Genomic DNA, 27,687 nt, shown 5'->3' with positions numbered 1-27,687 from the left:
ACGAGTTTTACAGGTATATTAACAAACATTTTCTTATTTTATTATTTTAATACAATTAATTAAAATAATATAATAAACTATTAAATTTCAATTTTAGAATTTCGGTACTATTGATGATAATCTTATTTTCGACTTAAAATAGTTTTTTCTTTACCAAAAAAATTGATTTTTGTGATAAATTGAATAGAGACCATCGATTTGATTCTATTTTCGGGAAGAAAATTTCATTAAGATTCTGTATAATTTTTAAAATAGATTAAAAAATCATTCGTTTCAGATTTACTTCTGTTAATTCACCATGGATAGATAATAATTTTCGAAAATATTAATGTTAACCATCCGTGATTACTTTCTTTCTTTGCCCCAAAGGATTTTCGTATAAATTGAAAATGACCAATGATAAGTTTTATGAAAACGAAATTACTTTTACTTTCCTTTTTATTATTATTATTGCGGTATTAATGGTAGAGTAGCTTAATATTAAACCGTCTTCTTGATGTAGTAAAATATCAACATATTTTCTTTCAGATTTAAAATTAAATCTCTCATAATTACTAGGAAAGATAATTACTTCAGGCTTATTTATTTAGTCTTTTATGGAAACGGGAAATAGTTCTCGTTTAAAATATTTATAATAAAATCGCAAAATAATTTTATTTTTATTATTTTATCTAATTTTTTTTTCATTGCTTGATAGAATGAATGATATGAAAGTCATGTCAATGGTTAATCTCTCCTGTAAGAATATTACACAAAGACATCTGTGAAGTGACAAATGCTGTAATATTACAGCTACTATAATGTGTATAGAATCTATATTGATTTACAGGATAACATCTACTAAGTTCTCCTGTTTATTTTCATAGTAACTTAATCCAAAAGATAAATTCAACATCTCGTTTAAATTAATATAATCCTTTTTACTCTAAATATTATTTGTTAACTTAAAAATAAGGGATTTTATTCCGGATATTTACAACTTTTAAATCATTTTCTTAAATTATAGAATAATTTGGTTATTGTTTTGTTTAGCAATTAACATAATNTTACAAAAGATATAAAATATAGAAATTGCTTCGTGCATATAAAAGGCATAAAACTTTGAAATTAAATAAAAGATATATAATGCTAATATACATTCTCTACATTTATATGATTTTACTTAAAAGCTTTTTAAATGTATAAAATATTAAATGATTATATATCATTGTAAAGTTTCAAATTTTATTATTTTAAAAATTTATTATTCTGGATAGTAAATCATATTTCAATATGTGAACCGATGCAGAAATTTCTTCTTGAGTCGAAAATTCTCCGAGAATCATTTTTTGAAAACTGTATAGGAGTCTCTTATCAATATAATTGATTTTTCTCAGGCAAATAGTATTATATTCGTTCAGTTTCTTTAGTTTGTCTGCTTATAAACTTTTCAATACATCCAGAGTTTTAAACTATGTAATAAAGTGTAAGGTTATACCTATATATATATATGTATAGGGTATATATATATCCCTAGAGATATTGTTCGGGACACGAAAATAACAAATCTAGATCTTTCCATTGATGTACTGTACAGTACATAGATATTCCGAATTTTTTTTTAAATCCTTAAATTTAACTGAATACAATTTCATTAAATTGTTTCTATATATGTTCTGGTATTGAAACGGTTTAAATAGAATATAATGAAAATTAAAGAAATTTAATTTATATAAACGAATGAGCCTATAATTCGTTTAAAACAACGATTTTTGTCATGAAAAATAATTTAATAAATATATTTTACAATGTAGTTTTTAAATAACATTAAAAAAATTGTTTTCCTTTATTAATATGGAGCATTTTAAAATTTTATTATTTATTATACGTCATTAAAATGGAACGAGACTGATAAAATAATTAGCAAAATATAATAAGCATGTTAAAAAAATTAATAAAAATAAAAAAAAAAACTGAAAAATATAAATGGATAATTTTTTTTATTAACAAAGAAAAATCTATTTCGTTTATTATGATAAAAGTTTATCATATTTCTTTTATATTTTTTAAATAAAAAAAAAGTCGATATTTCAATAAGAATATCTATAAAAATATCTATGCACATTTTAAATTAATCTTATCATAATATAAAGTCGAATTAAGGAAGTAAGGTATATTGTTAAAAATTTGCATTATTTATATATAAACTATTTTGAATATAAATACAGTATATTAAAGAAAATGTAAAAGACCACACATGCATTTTTTTCCCTTCTAAATTTCTACATCCATTGGGGATAGATAGAACATTTGTATTTGAATTAGTTTAAATGTATTGTGCTTCTTCACGCATTCATTAACATACAGTTTTATGCTCGAAAGTAATAGTATAAAACTGTTTTTTAATGAATGAATTTTAATAGTAATGTTGTTTAAAATAAAACAAAATTAGCATTAAAATGATTAAAAAATACGAAACATTTTATCAAAAGTTTGAATGTTTATTTTTCAGTTTTATATAAATTATTATTCCTGTTTTTTTTTGTATTAATTATTGTAGACAACATAAAAATAACTTTATATCTTAATAGAATGAATCTACTAGAAATGATTTAGAATATTTATATTAATTAAAGTATATTAAAACATTAATTATACGAATTAATAAATAATGTTTAAACATAAAAACCGAGAGATTATATTTTGTAGCCATATTTAACTCGTTTTTCATATTAATTAATATATTAATTAATTATAAAAATATGGACAATAGAATTTATTAATTAATCTATTTTTATTGTTATATAATGAAATATCGAAAAATGCGAATTTATGTTTATATGACTAATTTTTAAAAATGAAACAGCATATCTTTCATGTTTAATCAGCAATTGGTTAAATATTTTAATAAAACATCACATTTTTTTTACATTAAAGTTAGTTGTAGATGTAGATTATTGTTTACTTAATTTTAGAAAATTTCCATTATTATTACAAAATAATAATAATAATAAAATAAACTGTATAATTTATGTTATATAAATAATAAATTATTATTACTCGAGTTTTATTAATTAAATAAACAAATAACATTAATGTAATCATGAATTAATGTTCTATTTATGCTAAAGGATCTTAATTTTTAAATAGGCCCACTAGTGGCCGAGTGGATAAAACCACTGAACACAGGTCGTTAGTTTGCTCCTGACCAACGGTTTGACGAGCTGGTCGCGTGGAGTTTTCCGGGTTTTCTTCACGTGTCTAACACTTTATGTAGGGGCTAGTTTCCTACACAAATCCTCTATGGAGTCACTCATCTTTGGTAGATTCTCAATGTGTTTTGTAGCCTTTCGTAGCTTTCACCAATTCAGTCACTTTTTAAATATTCAAATATATATATAAATATTTAAAATATATGGATAATTATTTGTTAATTCCTTAGTTTCTATACTTCAGTGTTATTTATATAACTTTCTGCATCCTTAAACACTCAAAACGTCTGATATTTTTGTTTATTTAAGACATAAATTTAATTTTAAAAATTTGTGCAGAGTTTTTTAAATCTCTGTAAACCATAAATTTTTGTTCAAATCTACACAAAGAAAATAATAATAATCCTGAATTATTTAATTATAAGTTAAATAAACAAATCAATCTTCTGTCTACTTAAAAGAGGAAGTAAGCTTCAGTTCAGAAGTAACTACATTTTTTGACATAAATTTCAAGGATTAATTATGAATTGTCATAATTTTTCTGGCAAAGATGATTCAAAATTCAAAATCCTTTTACAAAGAATCGATAATTACTTTATTTTATATAATATGAATATTAAGTTTAATAAAGAAATACTGCTATGAGGGGGATTTTATGTTTTGGAAAATGTTGATCTGGATAATCAATGTTAAACTTAACAGATCGTAAATTTAATCTAACACTATATCAGGAAGAAAGTAATGAACTATCAGATCGTAAAGTTGTGTTAGTTATTCTGCTGATTCGTACCTTTACACATCTTTTCTTAATTAAAACACGAAACATTCCTCTTTTAGTGTCTTTCTGCACTAAAATTAGAGTTAACATGGGAGAAGCTCATTTCGTCTCCCTTGTTACAAATTATTCTTTCGTAAAGTAAAAACAACAATTATAGAAAAGAATATATGATTTATAATTCATTATAAATATTATTCAAAAAACAGATTTAAAATACGATTTATAATTCAAGAAAATTAATAATATTTCAGCTTGAAAAATGTATCTTTCTGTGTTTTTTTTCCTCTGAAATTGATTAATGAAATTTATTCTTCGTATTATTTTTTCATAATATCTTTCATTAGTCACATATTACAACATATTTACCCTCCTCTTTCAAGTTAAAAAATCTAATTTTTAATTTTCCAAGTTGAATTATTTATACTGTGTTTTTATATGGGTTACTTACGATTTTTATAAATGTAAATAACACTCACTGAAAAATTATGTGCCTATTTATTTATCGAGATTCATTCAGATAGAACTAGACTTTTATTTAATTTAATTAATAGATTGTATCTTAATTTTTAATTAAGTTTAATTCTTATCTTCAATGCCAATATTTTTTCAAAAGTTTTATTTACAATGAATGCAGACTGTTGTATTTATCTTTACAGTACCATTGATTGTAAATTCCGAATCTGTCATGATAAATCTTTAATAATTGAAAATTTTGTTGAATTATCTAGCTCATTCTTATCATTATTTTAAATAAACGTCGACAAAATTTTTCAAGTACATCTTCTAATTTTATCGACTCTGACACAATACGACTTTTATATTATTTCTAAAGTAAAGATTATTATTTTTCTTGTCCGAAATAAATAATGTTTATTTGTTTTTCAGATAAACCCGATTGTATTTTATCAGAAAGAATCAGTGACGAAGGAAGACCAATTTTTACATGTGAAGCTGTTGCAAATCCTGATATTGTTAATTTCACGTGGTTTCGACAAAACGAAACCCTTCATGAACATATTGTTTCTCGTGGAACCAAAAGTGTTTTAACTTTACCAGCAAATAAACCCGAATACGATGGAGATTATTATTGTAAAGTGAACAATTCTGTTGGAGAATCTGATCTGTGCCATGTACTTATACAAACAACTTTAGGTAAGTTTAATGCATTTTTCATTAATACAAGAAAAGTTAAATGTTTATATTTTAAATAATAGATAAATTTTTTATATTATATTTACGTATTATAGAAATTGTATTAAATTACAAAGTTTAACCAATATTTTTATTAAGAAGATTATGGCACATTATAGAAACTTATTTTATGTTGTTTAAGACAATTTATCAAGATTTTAATGAAAATACAAGAGAGCATTTAAATATATAAATTTTTTATAAAAGTTATAAGTTTATAGACATATTTCAGTTTAAAATTGATACTTTTATCAAACGATTCTATATTTATAGAATCTTTCAGATGTCGAGAGAGGCCCCAATATATATTAAAACAAAAATGAAAAAAATATTAAAAATTGTATTATATTTTTAAACAATCTTAAATACGTAATAAGTGCAATAGAATGAATAATTTGAACCAAATCTTTTTTGAGACTTGGGTAAAATGACATATCTGTTGATCCTCTGACGATAAGACCTGTATGTAGACAAGCTTGTATATATGCAGCGTGTGTGTTGTCCTAATCAGAATTAATTATGTTAATACATATAAGCAATAGCATAATTATGAAATAAATAAATTTCTATGATTTAAAACTTTAAGTAAATATCCTGGTTTTACTTTTATATTTATGTTTTAGTTATTTATTTAAATTTAGTCATAAAGAACAGAATTTAATATCTCTATCATCAGAATTTTTGATGAAACTCGTTTCCAAAAAGTATTTTCATTTCTTACTAATAATAATATGAATTTTAGAGCGAATTTCATATGACAATTTGTAAGCGAAATTCAATTTTTATTTTTATAGTTTGATGAGTCATCGTAGAAAATTAATATTTAAATATGATAAAACATAATTGAAGTTTCGTTAAAACGAAATTGAAATCGATCAAATTGAATAATAACGCCGCATTTCTTTGTAGAGTAAAGCAATTGAACAGTTTCCTATGAAACATTTTACATTTAAAATTACTGTAATCAAATCAAGATTACAGCTCTTCATGTCAATGCATTAACATATTCAACATTTTTTTTAACACTCAATGAATTTGACAACTTTTTTTATTTTTATTTAATAAATATTAGATGCGTTAAATAATGATAAGTTACACTTTAGTTATTTTAATACTGTATTATCAAACATCTATTTTTATTTTATTATAATGCAATAGTTCTGTAAACTTACATAATACGTTAAGAGATCAATTAAAAATTTTCTACAGAGATATTTATTATAGTAATATTATTTTTCTTGTATAATCTTCTTATGCGTATATTATTATACAATAGAACATGACAAACTTTATCTTTTCTTCTGTTTATTTTATTTTATATTGTTAATCATCTCAAAATATAAACAATAAATGTGACATAACTTTTTATAACTTAACACATAAAATGTAATTTTTAATATAAAGTAAATATTCCAAAGTGATTTTAATCGCCTTCGTCACTAATGACTGATTATTTTATTTACCAGTTATAATTCTATACAGATATTACACAACATACAAAATTTATACGATTTAATGTACATAAAGTATCAAATTATGTTCACTAGATGCATAAAATAACTACCCTATATGAAAATAATTAAAGTATATTATATCATAAAAGAACTATAATTGTTATTTAAACAAAAGCGTTTACGAGTTTTACAGGTATGAAACCTATTAAACAATAGGCATTACTTTTTATTAAGTATAGATAACTTTTAATTTTGTTTCCTAACGAGTTTATAAAAATTTAAATTCAAATATATAGCTATTGGTAATATTTTTCTACAAATAACTATGACAATATTGAATTTTATATGTATGAAATTTTATCTCACGCTTTCGAATCTTGTTTAAAAACTTATAAGATTGATTCTTCTTTAATGAAAAATGACAATTACATTCTAAATGAATAAAAATTAAAAGTTTGTGGTGTATTGATTAAAAGTTCGCAGGGTAATTGAAGTGCCCCAAGGAACATAAGCTAAATTGTAAGCTTTATGTCCTGGGGAGATCTAAAACCAAACTTTAAACACTTATTCAGAATGTTAAATATTCAAACGAATCAAAATCAACAGTAAGCCCAAAGTATTTTGTAAATTTCGGAAATGTTAGTGAAATTACCAATTTAATAGTATAAAAATTATTTTGAATCGCATCAAATAAAGTTATAAAAACTTATGAACGAAAGTCATAATAACGAACGATTTCAATGCAAATTTTCGCGTAAATTTTCTAGTTATTATAGGCTACAAATCAAAAAAAGAGGGGAAAAAGATAAGAATTCGTTCAATTTGAATGATTATATTAAAATATCTTGAATTCATAATTTAGTATTATCGTTTCACTACTTTCATTTTATTCTTTGTTGCCTAAAATAGTAACACCTGTTTCAGACAATCTGAAGACAATTATTTTACTTAAAATATTACTTTCCGTCGAAAATAATATGACATTTTTCCGTAAAATAGTTTCCTAGGAAATTACCACATTTTTATTTCGATTTTATTAAATCAAAATTATTCCTCCAAAGAATTAGAAATGTTATTTATCTTCATTTATTTTTCACCTTGTTACATTTACTTACATTATTATTTCATTAACTAAATGTTTTCTAATTCGATCATTTTTAAAAATAGTTTCATTATTTTAATAATAAGATTAATTAAGTTTATATTAAATCGAATTAATTATGAATAGGAATGATTATAGTAAATTTTATAAATATTTTAATACAAATAATTTTTATTATTCAATAATAAAAATTTGTTTGTGGGCTATATACAATGTTCTAGCATAATTTATGTGTTTTCTCTTAACAATATCATTGCAAAACAAATTTCCGCCGTGTAAATAAAAATAATGAATCAATAAAACGACTAAAATCATATTTCATGAATATTTTTTGTTTACAATAATGGCATCCGTGAATCAAAGAGACCGAAATTAGAATTTGTTATGAAAACAAATGGAAATTAAAATAGAATTTCGAAAGAGAAATATTATCATATTTTTTTTTTTAATTTTATAAAACAACATCTTATTACCCTTCATATATCATTTTATCAGGTTAATACAGATTTACGTATATTGCGGCTCTAAGCCGAAACATTAAAGTGGTCCCCTCAAAAATTACTGTCGATAAAAAACCCTAAACGTAGTGCCCTTAAAAATATAAAATAATTTATGTGTAGAAGCCTTACTTTTAAAGCGAAGCCCTTAAGCCGTGGCTTATGTAACTAGGTAAAATGGATACTGAAGGCAAACGTCAATAATCTGGTGATACTAATTCTTAATTTGATAAATTTTGAATGGTTTCATTAAAATTTTTTCATGTTTTATGTGAAGAGACATGATTTAAGCTTTCACGAGAGCTTTTATAAAAGTTATTAAGATTAGAAAACTGCACTTCTAACTATTCACAAGGTAGAAAGCGACATAAAATATTTAACTATAAATCTAATGAATGTAACTATAACTTATTTATCAGATTCATAGTTAAGTAACCGTTAACCGTTATAATTAACTGTAGTAGTATATGACTTTATTTATTTGGATATATTCCACATAAAATTATTTTGCCTTTCATAATGTTGACATCAAAGAATGAATTATTCTTTATTTTTTTCTTTAGATACAGAAAACTTCTATAGATTTTGTTGTCGACAAGATATTTGTATAACTTCTTACAATCGTATCAAGATTTATATTTCAGTCATGATAATTCATTTTTATTTCAACGATTGAACTTTCAAAATACTCTCTTATCGCATAACTTTGTCTTAATGTTCGACGTGTACGTTTAAGATTTTGTATTTTCAAATTTTCTTATAATAACTCATGCTTACGATATAACGAACTTGAATAGAACTTATTTCTTCTTCCTGAAGGAGACTGGAAACATTTCTTATAAAGTTTTTTTTCTCTACTTTATTAATGGTTATATTATTAATAACTATAAACTTATATTTACTGATTTATCTAAAAAGGAACCATTTACAATTTTTTATCTTTTTTTCCCTGAATTATTTAAATCTTTGACTCAATCGTTTACGATGGAAGTTTTTATCTATATTTTGTTATTTTTAAGAAAAATATCTTTAGATATTTAAAGATCTATCTTATAATTTATGACTGAAATTTTTAGTTAGTTCTATGATTTATAATTTATTTCTAAATAAAAGAAAATATAAATTGTTGAAAACAAACTTAGAATGAAATAATTTAAAGAGAAATCAATAAAATATTAATTAACTGTTTTGTTTTCTTAGTTTCTCTCAATATCTAAATGAATTAAATATAAAGTTTTAAAGTAGTTTATTAGATAAGAAGCTTTAGAAAGTAATAAGTTTGTGCAAAATTAGTGGAGATTATTTCTTTAAAATTAAAAATATGATCAAAGAAAATGTTTTATCTTTATAAATTCGTAGTATATCATAATTTATCTTAAAATAAATTATGTAACTTTACGTCGTAGAGTAAGTGGCAGTAGATTTTACAGGAACATATATGCTATAATGAGAATTTAATACTAAATTTGACTCTTTTAGTATCCATCACCAATTTAATTAAACTTTGATTTTAGGCGAAGTAAATTTTTTTTATAACATCAAACTTCAAATGTCTGAAGAAAAAATTTATATAAATAATTTTATTATATAAAAATGTTTACCGAAAATGTAAATTCAGATTTATTTTCCATTACTCCATTCAATGTCTAACTTCCGCTCTCGGTTAAATTATGTCAACTAAGAAACAAATCAAATTACCTCAATTAAGCAGATTTACTTTGGTTCATTGGCACTGTCCCCAATTAGTCTTGACTTGTGGGAAATTTCATGGAACCAAGACCACAAAAGGTTAGAGGTATGCTTAATTTCAAACGTAATTAAACAAGAAGGAAATGAAGCAATAAATGACCTCAGTTACTCTATTAGCTGACAATTTTCCTTTGATGACGTCAGCGATGTCCACTTTATCACGAATCCGCTGATCAGTTGCAAAAGATCTTCATGCCAAATAAGAACAGTTCTTAAAAATATCCTTTTAACTTATTCTATCCATCGTGCCTTTACATTTTATTTTTAATTCTTTTTTTTAAATATATTACTTCATGAAAGTTCGATTCTGCACATCAATTCCTCATTACTAGATGATCTTTGAATTCCAACAACATTAACATTTGAAAAACTTTTGCACTTATTTAAATGATCAATCAATATTCTTGTCTAAATGTTAAATTATAGCTTTAAAATATTTATGAAGAAAATTGATAAATGTAACGAATCTGTCGTAAGATTTGAATAAGATTTATTGTTTGTATTCTTTGAGGAAAGTTAAGAAACGAAAATGTTTTAAGAATTCTTAATTTCTTCAATTTTATATTAAAAACAAATGATATTTTATTGTAATTTATTTTTATCATACGATCAAATTTGAATATTTCTATTATTTATTAAAGTTGGCTTTAAAAGTACTAGTTTATGATATGAAAATTTACTGAAGAAGTGTATTTTTGATTCTTTATAAAGACAAATCTTGAATTATGCAATAATCATTTTTGTTTAAATTCATTATTTTTCTCTATGACTTTAAATAAGTTTGATATAAAATTTAAAAAAAATGCTTTTAAATCATTACAATGCACTTAAACACACGTATATGACATATTATTTACAAATGATATTACTGATTAGATTTTACTTTTGATCATTTTTAAAAGATTGAAGGCAAGAATGAACTTACCCATCCTAATTACAATTCATTTACACACACAACTGAAATATTTACAAATAAAATTGCTGATTAATCAGGTTGCGGGGTGGGGAGGATAGTGAGTGTAGATCCACCCCTAAAACATTATTAAAATGCATTGTCACCGGACTTTGATATATTTTCAAAGTTTCACTCTTTTATCTTAATTAGAAGTGAGTAAAATTTGAGTTATTATATTTGAAAACATGATATAAAGCAAATAGTAATAAAAATACATGAAATATTTTTAAAAAATCCTTATCAGAAAGCTCAAATTAGACTTTAATTTAATGATAAAAATCAACTGAAATTCTAAGTAAATTTTGAAATGCAGCCATTATTCTGAGATCGCATTTTTAATGTTTTATAACTTTTCAAATATTATATATCTACAAGAATACAAAATAATAAATAAAAATATAAAATTTATTATTATTTTATTTATACGAGAACAATAAAGACGATCACGCTAAAGATATCGCTATATATCTACAATTAAGAATCAACAGATTCTTTTGACAGATGCCGTTTTGAGCTAACATAATTATCTCCAATTCAGTATTTCGTTTGCCAATCTTGTTTTAAATTCAAAGTCAGCTGCTTATAATAAAGCCTAATTGAGTTCAATTTGATAATGATTTTACTATCGGATGCAATTAACAACTTTCTATTTTAAATAAGAAATTTTTAAATTTATTCAAGATTGCGTTCAATTATTTTCGTCAATTCAGGTTTTGATAGAATTTCTGGAATTTAAACTTATAGAGTTTGTTTATATGGATGATAATTTTAATTTTCTAAATAAACCTTTCTTTCACGATATATTTTCTAATTTAATAGTTTCTTTTAAATCAAAATAAAATTTACTAATTCTCTTATTAAGATTACATAAGTATCTTTAATACAGGGCTATATTTAGATATTTATCGTTGGAAGAATGGCTGATTTTGTCAACTAATATAGTGCCAATCAAGAAGGTTAACTCTCCTTCCTCATGCCCATACAAATACAGAGAAATACAGATGTTTATACCTCTGTATTTCTCTACATTTCTTCTGAAAAAAATATATTATTGCTTTTTTTTTGTTTTTTTTTTGCTGGCATGACTTTGTTGGCTATTCAGCGAAATTTGCCGATATTGGGGAGATACAACCTCCGAAACTCCCCAGTAGCTTCCTCTGCTATAATATATCTGTAAACAATAAAAAACTAAGCTGCCAAAAATGTAAATTAATTCTATTTTATGTTAAATATAAGACAAGTAAAGTAATGCTTTAATTACTTTTAAATGACTAGTTCTATTTTATTACAACTCTAATAAAAATATTCAATTAAGTTAATTATTTTATAACTGTCTTATTCAAGTTATTAACTTATCTTTATTTCTGTTCCGAATCTGTATTTATTAGGATTTCTGAGTGCCTGTTATTTTCCTATTCCCGAGACTCGAGTTGTTTCTTTTCCATATCTCGACAATATACAAACATTGAAATTAATTTTTATGATTAAAATTATATTTTTTATTACATTTATTACATTTTAATACATTGTATTCTCGTTTTAATACATTTATGCAAATAAGTACATGTTTCTAATTTAAAAAAGAGTTTTATTATAACATTTTTTTTAAAAATTCATTCATACAAAGTAAAAATTCAACATATAGTAAACAAGAAAACAGTACAGATATGTGTTACTTTATATATATATATTCTGTTATATCAAACGTAAACAAAATGTTTACATTTAACCAGCCAAGGATTCAGAAAAAATGATGAGTTATATAAATACAGTCCGCGCGCGACGACTTGGCCTTCTACTTCTCTTTTACATCGTATCCTGGCGCTGAAGTATTTAGATTTCACTTTTTATACTGGAAACGAGAAGCAAGTAGTTACATTTATTACGACTCTGACTTTACTTCTTAGTTTTCCTACCTTTTTTGTATATAAAGCACTTAATTTATAACTCATTTTCCTAAAACATCAGGTTATAAGTGCTTCTAAGTCCCTACCGTATCTGCTTTTAAACGACTAATCACCTGATGTGAACGAACTGACTCAAAATGGTCAAGTATAATAAATAAGCTCACTACCTGTAGGTGTTTGTTGCACTTAGTTTATAATCAAATTAATTATAATTATATATTATATTTAAAAAAATACTAATCGATGTTTAAAATAACTAACATTATATTTATTACAGTCATTAAATAGTTTCATTAATTCGAATTAAAAATTTAATCATAATGTTTTCTCGAGACTCAAGACAACAAAAATTTTGAAATTTTCTGGGAATTTTGTCTTGGAATTCTTGGATCAGAAACTATAGTATTAGTAACTTAGATTTATTTGTACCATTCTGTCTTCATAATATACTTTTTTGTTTTTCTTCACATCTTGCTCTGATTTTTTAGTAGACGGTATTAATATTAATAATACCAAACAATAATGCTGAATTTATACGGTATATTGTGAATGTTTAAACAGTTTCTAAGTACCTATTTACTATAAATATATTATAAGCTTTGACACGAAACACAGTAAAAGCATTAATTTAATAGATGTTATTCAGCATCGCGTATAAGGTTTATTTGTAAAAAAATAAATAAATAAATAATATAGTAGCAATATAATAGAAAATTATGGAAACAGGCGACAAAGTAAGTCACGTTTTGGAGGAATATTTACTAATGATAACCTAAATCACAGCGCGATTCTGATATTTTAAATACTTTTAAATTAATTAATTTACAACTGAAAACTGGATTTAAGAGTGCTTTTTTTATATTCAAACTCGTTATTTATATATAAAGAATTTAAGTTTCGTTTAAACACGAGAAGAGATAAATATATTATATTTTTCAGTACTTTCGAGAATTGATTAAACAAACAATTGATACTAACAGTTTATTAATTGTAGCAAAGTATAGATCAATACATTAATTCTCGAGTACGCTTGACTAATCACTGACTTTAGGCGAACTTTTCAAAATGTTTCTGCAACTTGAAATTACTTGAGGATAATCTGGAAATGAGATTTTACTCAGAGAGCCAAAGAGTAATTCTCGAGTTAAACGTTAAACTGTTGAAATTTTGACAGGAACGAACGAATCTACCGGTTTGAAACGAACGGAAATGGCTATCGAATTTCAATGTGTAGAACTATTAGAGGATTTAAAAGTTTTGCAGAAGTAGAGAATATTTAATCTTCGTCGTAGATTCACGATAGAACTAATCTGATGATAGAATTAGCTATCAGAAATCTATCATTCGGAAACAATCCATTAAATGACATTACAAGTTAAGGATTTTAAAGTCATTGTGGACAATCATCGATAGAGAATCAGCAAATAATTTTTTTTTTATCATTTTATTGATATTATTACTTTTTATTCAGATAAGAATAAAATATCTTGAAAATGCTTGCTAAATTACTACTTTTTTAATTCATCATTTATAAATGATCTTTCATTAAATTGTATGTGAATAGTGTTAAAATTATTCACTTTCAAATTGAGTGAACAGCATTTAAATATTAATACTAACTTCTGGAGAAGAATGTATATGTATAATCTTTTAAAAAATTTATACAATAAAAATAAAATTATATAAGTTAATTCAATAAGAAGAAACTTATAATCGTTATAGAGACCGTTAGGAATTTAAAACATTCTTTCATTATTTCCTTCTTTTCCTTTTAAATAAATGAATAACGGAACAAAACAAAGTAAATAACAGAACAATATCTTTATACTGTATTTCGTAAATTGTATTACCCTAGCTATTAATTTGTTATGGAGATTTTCAACTTAATTAACAGTGTGTATGAATCATGTAATAGAGATTTCCCTCGTTACGTGCCTTAACCATAGAGACTATATGTTTTGAATCTAATTATATTTATTATAATTTATTATAAATTTAACTAAGTATTTATAACCTGATAAATATAGGTTATAAAAATTAAAAATAATAAATGTGTTATTTTATTCTAAATTTGAGATTTTAAATGTATAAAATTCTTATAAAAATGTTCTAAATTAATTTAGTTCTTATAATTGAATTAAACGGAACTTAAATTTAATAAATTTATTTAAACAAAAATAGAAAATAAATAGAAAAATTTAACAACATGTCAATTAAAATATTACGGTGAACGTACACGAATAAATTCTGTGATTTTTTAACAACTGAACTGAAATATTCTTATTATAGTTTCAGTCATTCGAAATTTATAATTTAATTAAAACTTTCTGTAAAATTCAAAAAGAATTCGAGTTTTTTAAAGAAAAAAATTAGTACTTTGTAATAAGATTAGTAGTCTTATACATAAAAACAAAAGATCTATGTTTTTCTTGCTATTTTTACTGGTGTTTTTAGATGAATGGTTATATATACTGTAATATTAGCCACCGGATACTATACGCAAGTGTGCAGTTTTTTCAAACTTATTTCGGCTATAGTCCATAAAAACTTTACTTCTAAACAGATAGAGTTTTCAGATAACTTCCTACTCTTCGGTAAATATACTTTCGGATTTGAATTTATGTTAAGGAAAATTTTTCTTTTACTTCTGATAATCTTCGACGTTTTCTCTATATTTTCCGTGTGACTAAATTACATTCATTTACGTTATTACAGTTATTTTCATTCATTATAACAAATAATATTGTATAAATTATTTTTATAGAATAAACGAATATTTTTAAAATCATTTCTTATTTCTTAAATAAATATAAAATAAATAGTAACATTGAATTTTAAAACAAGGCAAGCGATTATAAAACGAATTAAAAAGATATCGTGATGAGCAAATAAGTTGTAGATTATATATTAATGAGTTGCCGAATGATATCAGATAATTTTAATACATTTTACTTAATTAATATTGATATAATAAAGGAAATTCTCAGCATAATCGATTTGTTTTTAGCCTATTTAGACTCAAAAACACCTAACGCTATACTTTAAAATTAACAGATATTGTAGCAATATTATTAATTAATTATCTTGTTAACATTTAGTACTAAATCATAAAATATTAATCTTTGGTCTCATTGAAATTCTCTAATAAATTACAAAAGAGTTTACACTTTATTACTGAAAAGACGAGATATAAATTAAATTGTTGCAGATTGTATGACAATTGTACGTGTTTATTTATGAAATTTTCAATCACCATCAACAGTAAAAAATAAAATCCAGCAGCGAGTTGCTTAACTGTCTCGGCAACATTTGATGCTGCTATTTGTTATGATATTTTGTTTATAAACCATTTTATATTTTTAACTATTATAAAATGGCAAAAATCTTAATTTTGAGGGTGGGAATGAGTCTTATAAAAAACATTGTAAAAGCTAATAATGAGTAAAATCGTCATTAAGTCTGACCCTACTGGAAATACACACTACCCCCTTTATCTCCCCCACCCCTTGGCCTCTAAAATTTAATAGCATCGATCCCCTAAAACACAAACTTTCCTGAAAAATTTCAGAAATTTTCGACAAAAAAACACAGAAATTATTAAGCTTCAAACAGGATAGACAAAATCGTGCCCCCTATACGTACTAACATCCATACATATAGAAATTAACCCGTCCCTCGAATCTTTTTGCATTTCTCGATGTTTCAAGGTCTCCTGAGTCCAAAAATGTAAAAATCTGGGAGAGGTCATTTTTTTTACCAATCGCCATACTTTCCCTTTGTTATAACAGCTGGGAAAGTTATTAGAAAAAAAATGTTATTTGATTTATTTCTATTTATTTTATCGTTATTTTATTGTAATACGGATTATTGTATATATCCTTTTACAAAAGACAATATTTGATTTATACAGTAAAACCTGTATAAACCGGAATCGTACGGTACCGAAACTTTACCGTTTTACTCAGGTTCCGCTTTACACTCAATTATCTGTATATATCTCTTAATTATATTAACATANTATATATATATTATGCAATAATAATTTTGAGAAAATATAAAGATAAACAAATATGTAGGTCTATAATATATTTTAAAATAAACAGAAATTAATGAGGGAGTAATTATAAAGATATAAAGATAATTAAAAACTTCTTTTAATTTAATTTTTGAGAAGAAAAATTGAAGCTAAAATAAGAAATATTTTATTATTTATACTGAAATTTTGCTAATTGAAAAAGTAAAAGAAATAAGAGAAATTATATTAATTAAATATTAAAATAATAAGAAAAATGTATATTAATTAGGCCCAGGAATGTCAAGATTAGAATTAAGAGAATTAAAAAATAAATAGTGGCTCTGCTTATTTAATAGAAAATAAATTATAAAAACTTCATAAAGCAAGTTTGACTATTGAAAGATGATACTGGAAGTATTCATAGGAAATTTTAAAAACAGGATATTAAATTGAATAGAAGAATGATTTGTAATTTCAAAAGTTTTCGCTTAATAATATTCCATAAAAATAAAGTGAAAGAAAAATTTTTATAGCAATTGAATTATATTTATTTATTTCAGTATCATGAGTAAATAGCCGAATTTAGGAATGGATATAAGTTTTAATTTTATTAGTTTTAAAATATTATATCAAAAAACTAGTAATTTCCAACAAAATACCATTACTTTATTTTAAAAATACCTGGAGATGGGAGATTTATTATCGGATAATCATAATTTTACGCTCGTATTTGAATAAATGTGTTTTTCTTGAAGTATCTTTGAATTGACTGAGGACTTTTTATTAACTTGGTGGATGAAGACTAGACGTAGGTGTCTAATTATTACTATTATTATTATCTCTAAAATTATTTAAATACATAAATTATATTTTAATAAAGTAAGAAATAGTTTTTTAATAGTATAAAAATTATTTTGAATCGCATCAAATAAAGTTATAAAAACTTATGAACGAAAGTCATAATAACGAACGATTTCAATGCAAATTTTCGCGTAAATTTTCTAGTTATTATAGGCTACAAATCAAAAAAAGAGGGGAAAAAGATAAGAATTCGTTCAATTTGAATGATTATATTAAAATATCTTGAATTCATAATTTAGTATTATCGTTTCACTACTTTCATTTTATTCTTTGTTGCCTAAAATAGTAACACCTGTTTCAGACAATCTGAAGACAATTATTTTACTTAAAATATTACTTTCCGTCGAAAATAATATGACATTTTTCCGTAAAATAGTTTCCTAGGAAATTACCACATTTTTATTTCGATTTTATTAAATCAAAATTATTCCTCCAAAGAATTAGAAATGTTATTTATCTTCATTTATTTTTCACCTTGTTACATTTACTTACATTATTATTTCATTAACTAAATGTTTTCTAATTCGATCATTTTTAAAAATAGTTTCATTATTTTAATAATAAGATTAATTAAGTTTATATTAAATCGAATTAATTATGAATAGGAATGATTATAGTAAATTTTATAAATATTTTAATACAAATAATTTTTATTATTCAATAATAAAAATTTGTTTGTGGGCTATATACAATGTTCTAGCATAATTTATGTGTTTTCTCTTAACAATATCATTGCAAAACAAATTTCCGCCGTGTAAATAAAAATAATGAATCAATAAAACGACTAAAATCATATTTCATGAATATTTTTTGTTTACAATAATGGCATCCGTGAATCAAAGAGACCGAAATTAGAATTTGTTATGAAAACAAATGGAAATTAAAATAGAATTTCGAAAGAGAAATATTATCATATTTTTTTTTTTAATTTTATAAAACAACATCTTATTACCCTTCATATATCATTTTATCAGGTTAATACAGATTTACGTATATTGCGGCTCTAAGCCGAAACATTAAAGTGGTCCCCTCAAAAATTACTGTCGATAAAAAACCCTAAACGTAGTGCCCTTAAAAATATAAAATAATTTATGTGTAGAAGCCTTACTTTTAAAGCGAAGCCCTTAAGCCGTGGCTNTATGACTCCGCCGAAGAATTTTTTCCGTTTAGGCAGGTTTTACTGTATAATAAACGAAAAACTGTGATAATTAAGAATTATTTTGAATTTTAGAAATCGTCCTGCTTTTAATTCCTGTTTTTAAAGTAATAATATCAAAGTAAACAGAATTCCATTAGGTGTCGTTTCATAATAATGATGTAATTGCACATAACTAAAATTTAAACAACTATATCAACCTGTTCTTTATTAATTATCAAATAAAGTGAAACCTGTATTAGTTACTTAGCAAGTAAGATGTGTATAACAAATATGAAGTGTATATTTGCATTATTGAATAATTTAAAAGTGCTGTAAATAGAAACAGATAATAAAGTATATTTAAATTATACATTTAAGTAAACTTCATTAATTCAGACTATGTACTGGTGTTGAATTAATATAGGTGATTTTTTTAATAAACCCGCGAAAATGATTCGATGATACTATTATAAGAATTTGTTTTAAATAATAAATTTCGATATACAGTATATATATACAATTATTTATTGATAATTATTTAAAATAATTATGTTGGCTTTTAAGAACTAATTAATATTAAATTCTATAACTTTATACAATATATTATGTTGTATGTTATATTTGAATAGATTTTAATGCTGTTTTAACGATAGTTTTACCTCTCTGTCTGCTTGTTATGTTTTTCTTGTACTGTACTTGGTTGTAGCGTGCTTTGATTTTTTTTTATATTAAGGGTTTGTTTGTTTTTAGGTGATTGTTATCTGTTGTCTTTTAAGGCTCTTTCTGTGCAAAATAAATAAATGTTAATTAACATATGTTTGCTTTTGTAATTTTATGATTTAGATTTTTATAGCCAACAGGCTTTGTAGAACTATTGTATGAAATAAATATAATTCAAAATAAATAGAGAAATTCTGCCTGAAAGTTGAATTAAAATAAATCAATACACGTTAATACTGATATATATATATATATATACAATTATAATTATTCATTTATGCATATGTACAATTTTACATATTAATTTGTCTTTATATATTATGGAAATTCTGACAATTTATATAAGCAAGGAAATTAATTTACTTGAAAATGAAAAAATTCAACTTTTTGAATCATTGGCATCATAAAGTGATACAAATTAGTATATTTCAACAGTATATAAGATGATTTTCATAGTTTTTCTTTTATTAATTTATCTTTAAAAATAACCTGGATTATATATGAAGTTAATAGTAATTAACTAGAATTTTTTATTCAAACTACATCATCTTTGATTGATTGATTGATCAGTTGATGCAAGGCACCAATACATATATTCTATGGTATGTCTGATCTCAATGGAAATCGTCTAGCACGGTTGAGAGATGAGGAACGATGATGCCCGACTCGTGTTATCCGTAATAAATTATAGGATTTGAATCGGGTCCGAATTTGGATCCTCTTGCAAAGCAGTTATTCAACCGAATATATTATCATTAATTTAATGTTTTATATATTTATATAGAGTTTAGAAAACACTTTGTGCTCTTTTCAATACTTTTTGCTGGATATCAATCGTATAAAATGAATCCCATTTAATGTATTTTTTATAAAAATTTACAATTTATCTGTTTTAATATAATTTTATACACGGCCGAAGCGGTAAAAAGCACCAACTTGCCACTTAGAAACTCAGCTTCGAGTCTGATCGGCTCAGGAATTTTAATGGATGGGTTAATGTGAGTTAATCCAGATATGTCGATCCCATCGTCCCTCATCATCTGGATATCCTCATTGTCGATCTTGCTGAATCCATCATGGCATTAGAGAAAGGTCATCTTTGTACCCGTATAGAGGAAATAATTTAAAAATTTCCTAAAATATATTTTTACAAATGTTTTTGTAGAAATTTATCTATAATATTTTACGAAATGTTTATTATTTATTTAATAATATTTAATACCATATACGTTTCAATGTTTATAAATAATATTTTGCTACATAATTTTTTTAGATTTAAATATTGTATATTAGAAAATCTTTCTTTCTTTCTATATCTAAGTTATATTTGTTTATACAGATTTAATAATAAAATTTCTTTGATTTTATTAATTTATTCCTTTTTAAGTTAATGAGTGAAGTCCAAGTTTTATTATTAGACTGTAGATAAACATTATTTCAAAACATATTCAATTCGTTAATTATTCAAATTGATGGGCAATATGACAATTTTCATCATAAAACTTGCAGAATATTGAAAAAAATTATCTAATATGCGATAATATATTATAATACCTCGTTATCCTTTCTGGAAGCGTATTTTAACACTTTATTACTGATTTAACAAAGAGGTATATTTAAAAGTAAAAGAAAAATAAATTAATTACATAAAATTTATCTCATTTATAATAATTTTCTATAGATTTTTATATAAATAATTGCTTTTAAATAAAAATCTGCTAATTTTAATAAAGAAAATTGTTTAAAACACGGCATAAATGAATGCGAATTATGTGTAAAAACTTCCTGAAAAGATCTAAAATCCTTATATTTATATAATATATACATATCTAAATCTCATTACCTTAATAGCTATTTTAAAAATATTTGTAGTCGTATAAAAAATTCATTATTCTTTAAAAATTCAATAGAAACCAACGAAAATCAACATATAGATACGTTTAATTAAGACATTTATTTATGAAAGTCACAAGCTATTAAAATTTTATTGATAATTTAAATGATTATTACGTGCTCTATTACTTATTTACATAAAACTTTCTTATTGCATTCATATTGCTAGAATGTATACCATGGTTTGCAAACGAGAGATTTTTGCAGTCGATGTATTGCTATAGATTTCAGCATAACTTTAGTAGTTGCTTGGAAATTCGCTGAACCAGCTCGTTTTCAGTATACACCTTTGAATTCGGCACCATCTGTTGGTATTAGGGTAACTATGCCGTTTTGCATATATACGCACATATCAGTCTTGCTTCGGTTAAAAGTAGTTTACTAACTCATGTTTATATGGAATTTCTCTTTTAGCGATCTTTGTGTGTCGGTAAGATTTAGCTATAGTTAAATGAATCATTCGTTAAATACATAAATTAACATAGATATATAATTATAAGATAAATCGCTAGTTTTTGATCTTTATTTGAAAAATATTAACATCATAAATGTGATACAAATATTTCCAAATTTGACATCAAACACATTCGTATCGAATGAATATAAGATGTAAAGATATTTAAATATTTATTAGAAATAAAATAGATTATAAATATTTTTATCTACAGAAAAATTCAAAGTTTTCATGTATACCTTACATTATTTTCGTGTCAGATACAGATCAGCGATAATTTATTTTTTCGAAACATGACTTCCAGGTTAGTACATTTGCGTTCGTATTTCTATGGAAACAATTTATCAAATTATAAAAAATAAAAATTATGTGTGATATTTACTCATTCTATTTTAATATTTATTCATTAATTATAATTGAATAAATTAATTTAGTTAATAAAGTAATTAAATAGATAAGAATTAGAAGTTCATATTTGACAGTTACCACCAATATTTTACAATATTACTAAATATTAAAATATTAAAATTAGCTCTACTCCTATGTTTACGTCACATATAAGTTATATATTACACAACAATAGAATTATTTCAGTGTATAATATATTTTCGATNAAATAATAATAATAATTTGTTTATGATTTACAAGTTTTCAGAATTCTTTAAATAATTATTGAAAAAATTGTTTAGAGAATTCCGAAAGGTTTTTCATATCAATTAGTTTAATATTTAACATGAATAAATAAAAATAATATATGTATATATTCTATTTAATTAATTTTTTAAATCAATAAAAGTTTCGTTACTTTTTTTATTTTTTTATTTCGAATTTTAGAGAAAATTTTTTAGATTTTTATTGATTTGATCACTATATTTTTGGCCAGTTGTCAATCGATTTTTAGACAAGAGTTTGTTTTTAAGATATTGAGGAGAACGGTTTGTTTGTTTATTGCACTCTAAGTATTTTATCAATTATGAAATGAGAATTTTTTGACTTTTTTTTTGAATTAAAGAAAATACTTTCATCTACATTATTTTAAATTTGCTCGAAAATAAATTAATAGAAATGTAAAAGTATATCTTTTGTATAATTATATTTCATTGAAAATTCTTAGTAAATATTTTCCATAAAGAATATATATATGTTTGACTAGATATATTTTTTTATTGATACAATTATTAAATATTCAATTGTATTGAGTTTTGTATTCTTTATTATTAATTTTTAACCTCTAAGAATGTGAACAAGTAAGCGATTGATTGGATCAATAAATATGTGTTTCGTGTAGAAGCATCTTCACAAATATTTTCTATCGTTTTATATAAACAATAGTAATCATGATAAATATTTCAACATACTGAAAAAATATATAGGTTTATATTAAAAAATTAAGGATACAAAATGTTTAATAAGGTCATTGGAATGTCATTTATCTCTTTTTCTTTAAAATTCAGTTTTGCTTCTGTCATTAATTATCTAAAAAATAAATTTCGTTTTTTATTCAATAATTTAGCATTATTTAATATTTAAAACATGATTTAATCGTCTCAGTATTCAACAATGATTGTAATTCCCATTCTCTATATTGTTTTTTTGTTTACTACTACTTTTCGTAATTTAATTTCGATTATTCACTAATATTCATCTCTAGATGTTTTCTATTATATATTTACTAGTATACAAATTTACTTTATTTTATATAAATTTTATTTTCGAATCTTATAATACCAATCTTGAATGTCCCCCTTCTCTCTATAACGTGTTTATGGATTAATTATATAATAATGTTTAACATCATTTTAAAAAATAGCTTAAAATTTTACATTAAAATGTTTCCAGGATATTATATAATGTACTGTACATAAATATTATATTTATGTTATATAATATTATAAACGTACGCATTTTCACTTTAAATTTACATATATTACAATAAATTATAATACAATATATATACGAAACTTGTTTTCATAGCGTTAAATGCCACATTTCTTTTTCTATTAAAATCTAATTATTTTTCGTTTTACGCAATTTTTCTACAGAACTATTTTGCTATAAATCAATTAGCCTCTTATATTACAGCTTACGGGTCGGCAACCTTTTTGTATTACTGGCCATATTGCCGAATAGGATAGCCATTTACAGTACATGAAATGGTTTCTATATAAAAATTTATCACCGACTAAAACAATTTTTACTATTTTGCACACGTATTTAGTATTTATACCCAATTTCAACAGTACAAAATATATAATATCGATGTTCTGAGTTGTTTGTCGATTTTGTTACAAATTTCTAATATATTTCTACATATTTAAATAAAGTCTTTATACGTATTAATATTACTATATACATTATATATTTTAATCAACCATTTTTATATTTAAATAAAATATTTTTAAATATTACTTCATGTCGTTGGAATGATGTAATCCATTTTCATTTCCAGTTTCGTTAAGTAAATACCTTATGTAACTACATTCTCTTTTATCAACGAATATCTTCTTATCATTTCCATTAAAAATCACATATATATATATATATATTTAACTTAGACTTTTTATTAAAAGTAAAAACTCTGCAAATCCTTTCCAGTTAATATTTTCATTTTTTGTGTGTACAAATTTATATTATGCGACATTATTAAACAATGTAATAACAAAAACGCATTTGACTTTTTTTTTTGTAAAATGAAATTGGATGGTATTAAAATTTTTATTTTTAATAAATTATTAAAATATAGCAAGATTTCGTGTTATAAATGCAATGAAGTTTTGAGTAAACGAAGCGGTTATGAACTTCATTTACATTCTTTTGTAGCTAATGGATTTTATATGACTTTTCTTTTAAATTATTCAGCATATAAATGAATTAATTTCTAAAACTAAAAATTTAACACGAATATATTAAATACCCAATAATAATAAATACAAATAAAATAAAATATTTTGTAAATTCTAATACATGTATAATATGACAATGAAGTTATGAATAAGCAACTTACATTATAGTTTTTAATATTATTTTTTCGGAAATTTATTTAGAATAATTAAATAATAATATTAAATTAATAATTAAATTTTTCTGAAAAATTATTAATTAATTAATTTCTGACTTTTTTATTAAATTATTATTTACCCATTTAATTGGTAATTAGTAGAGAAACGTTGTTATATAAAATGAGATTATTAGTTTTTAAGGAATATGGAAAAATCTTAAGTAAACATATTTTCACATTACAGAATAAATTTCTTTATAGAGTATCACAAAGTCAATATCATCTCTCCTGATCTTTAAGGACTAAATTCAACATTGAATTTTTATAAATGTGCTTACTTATATTCAGTATGGAGCGATATTTTTTAAATATTAAATTGTAAAAATTCATTGTGTTATAAACCGAAAATTATAAACCGATAAAATTTTTAATTAATTAATTATAAATTTATATAAGTTTAAAGAAACGTTTTAAAAAATCAAAATCTACTTTAATCAATACAGTTTTAAACTAAATATATAACAAAATTTATCTTATACGTCTTTTGATTTTATATAAGAGGAAAAATAATAATAAATAGCATTAGTAAATAAAGTTAAGTAAATTGTATGTTGAATGGATGCTTTCTAAATGTATTAACTTTATTTTTCTTTCAGCTTTTATTTTACTAATTAGATAAATTCTCTGATGTAACGAATTAATCAGACTTTTCTTTAAATTAGGCTAAAATTTTGTGATTTAACATTTACTTATTGATTTGCTCATTTTCTATAATAAAACTGCTTAACGATTTTAATACATTTTAAAAGGTTTTAATGAAATATTTAATAATTTTATTGACTTTTTAAGCTTTTTAATGAAATTAAGTCGATTTTTAAATCACAAAATAATTGAATTATTTATAGGTTAACACAACAAAATAACATAAGAATAGAACTTTATAAATAATATTACTTAAATCCTAATTTAATTAAAGTATAACATAGCAATTTATATAAAAATCTAGAAATTCTGAAAAAAATCACAGATTAAAACTTAACAAAGAATTGAAAAGCAACTGTACTTAATATCGATCTTATGTCAATAAATAAGATTCTTGGTACCAACAAATCTTCGAAAATGTGTTCCTGAACCAATTCGAAAATGCGTTCTTGCAATAGACGTGTTACTTTTCTCACTTAACTCAGGTATTATTGAACTTTCCCAACTCTCCTTATCCATTTTAGAATGTTCCAAATTCATTAATATATTAATAATCGATAGTTTCAGCCGGAATGTTTATTTTTTTAATACAAGCAATAAAAATTTATGTATAAAATATAGACAAAAAGCTTAATATTTTATATTTTGTTAAGAATAAAATTTACATTTTAAAAAAAACATTATTTTAGTGACTATATTTCTTCAATTTTGAAATGCATTTACACTAAAACTTATTTTTGATATATAATAATTTTTCAAACTTCAAAGATATATATATAGACTATATAACTATTAAAATTGTACTTTATATTATATTTATGTTTACATTAGGATAATAATAATTAGGATTATATAATAATAAATAGAAGCAGAAAGAAAAGTAATGTAAAATAATTTTAAAATACTAGCAAATTAAATTTTGAAAGTTATATACGAAACTGAATATAAATAAGATTTATTCTTAATTACGTAGAAGTAATGTTTACATTTTTTATGCGACTTTAGTTTTATAAATTCATAAAGCAGTGTTTTATAATTCTATAAAAGTAAATATTCTATAAATTCATTAATATAAGATTATATTAGTGTTTTTTTAATTCTTTCGTTGCTTTCATTTATTAAAATTAGATTCACTTTTTAATCTGTGTTGTTGTTATTTCTAATTTTTTTCAAACTTCATATAAAGAATATTATACCGTATTCTTTTTTACTGAATATTCCATGATGTTATTCTTCTTATTATTATTACATTGCTTTTGTTATTACCGCTGTTTTATTATTGTCTATATCGGCGATTCTTAATTGGTGTGTGCGAACTTCTTATAAAAATAACATAAAATTTAAAAAAATAATTACAAAAGCTAATATTTTTCGTATCTTTTAAATATTAAATGACGTTGACGATCTGAAGATCTGTATATAAGTTATATATATATAAAACTTATATACAGATCTTTAACGTCACTTATATAACAGCATTTATATTGCAGCACTGGCTCATTGATGTGCCGCTAGCAGGGGAAAAAAAAAGACCAAACGTTTAAACGAAAATCATATCAAAAAGTTCGTTATTTTAGCCTATCAGCGTTATTAGCCTATTTAATGGAGTTTTTGGAAATGTCAAGGGTGTGAAATGTGGAGAGGGGTGTCTTTGTAACCTACTGTATATTCCTGGCAAGGTTTAGAGAGTAACTATGAATAATTTGAAGCAAATCGGTTAAAGGAATTAGAATTGTATGATGAACAAATATTCTATTATATATATGAAATTTATATATCTAATTCTAGTATATTTATATATATATATGTAAAATCATTAATAACTTTTTTACATCGGGCAAAAAATTTTGTCTATAAATTGCCATTAAAACTGATTATAGGGCCTATACAGTATATGTGTGTATAATTTAGGATAACATTTCAATCATCATTTCTTTAATAAACTATTTAAATACATATTTTAGAAACAGAAAATTAAACATTTACTTTTCGAAATAAACAGAAAATTTACAATTTACACAACTTATAGAAATCAAATGAAAAAAACTTAACTTTTGTTTCAATTAGTGAAGTTCGTTATAA

The 27,687-nt window shown here is 23.2% G+C and overlaps 1 protein-coding gene across 1 annotated transcript in view; it reads left to right on the top strand.

Moving 5' to 3' along the window:
- Window positions 1-27,687, top strand: part of LOC111629203 (hemicentin-1-like) — a gene marked incomplete at its 5' end in the record, with an annotated part of 60,304 nt that overhangs the window by 18,741 nt on the left and 13,876 nt on the right. The window contains one exon of the mRNA XM_023373110.1: window positions 4,855-5,121. Within this exon, the coding sequence (XP_023228878.1) occupies window positions 4,855-5,121 (267 nt within the window). The remainder of the gene's footprint in view (window positions 1-4,854; window positions 5,122-27,687) is intronic.

The sequence above is a fragment of the Centruroides sculpturatus genome, unplaced genomic scaffold, assembly GCF_000671375.1.
Source record: "Centruroides sculpturatus isolate CEXI.00-Female unplaced genomic scaffold, Cexi_2.0 scaffold126, whole genome shotgun sequence".
Taxonomy (NCBI): domain Eukaryota; kingdom Metazoa; phylum Arthropoda; class Arachnida; order Scorpiones; family Buthidae; genus Centruroides; species Centruroides sculpturatus.
The sequence above is the reverse complement of the archived record's forward strand: the minus strand, read 5'-3'. Positions and strand labels throughout refer to the sequence as shown.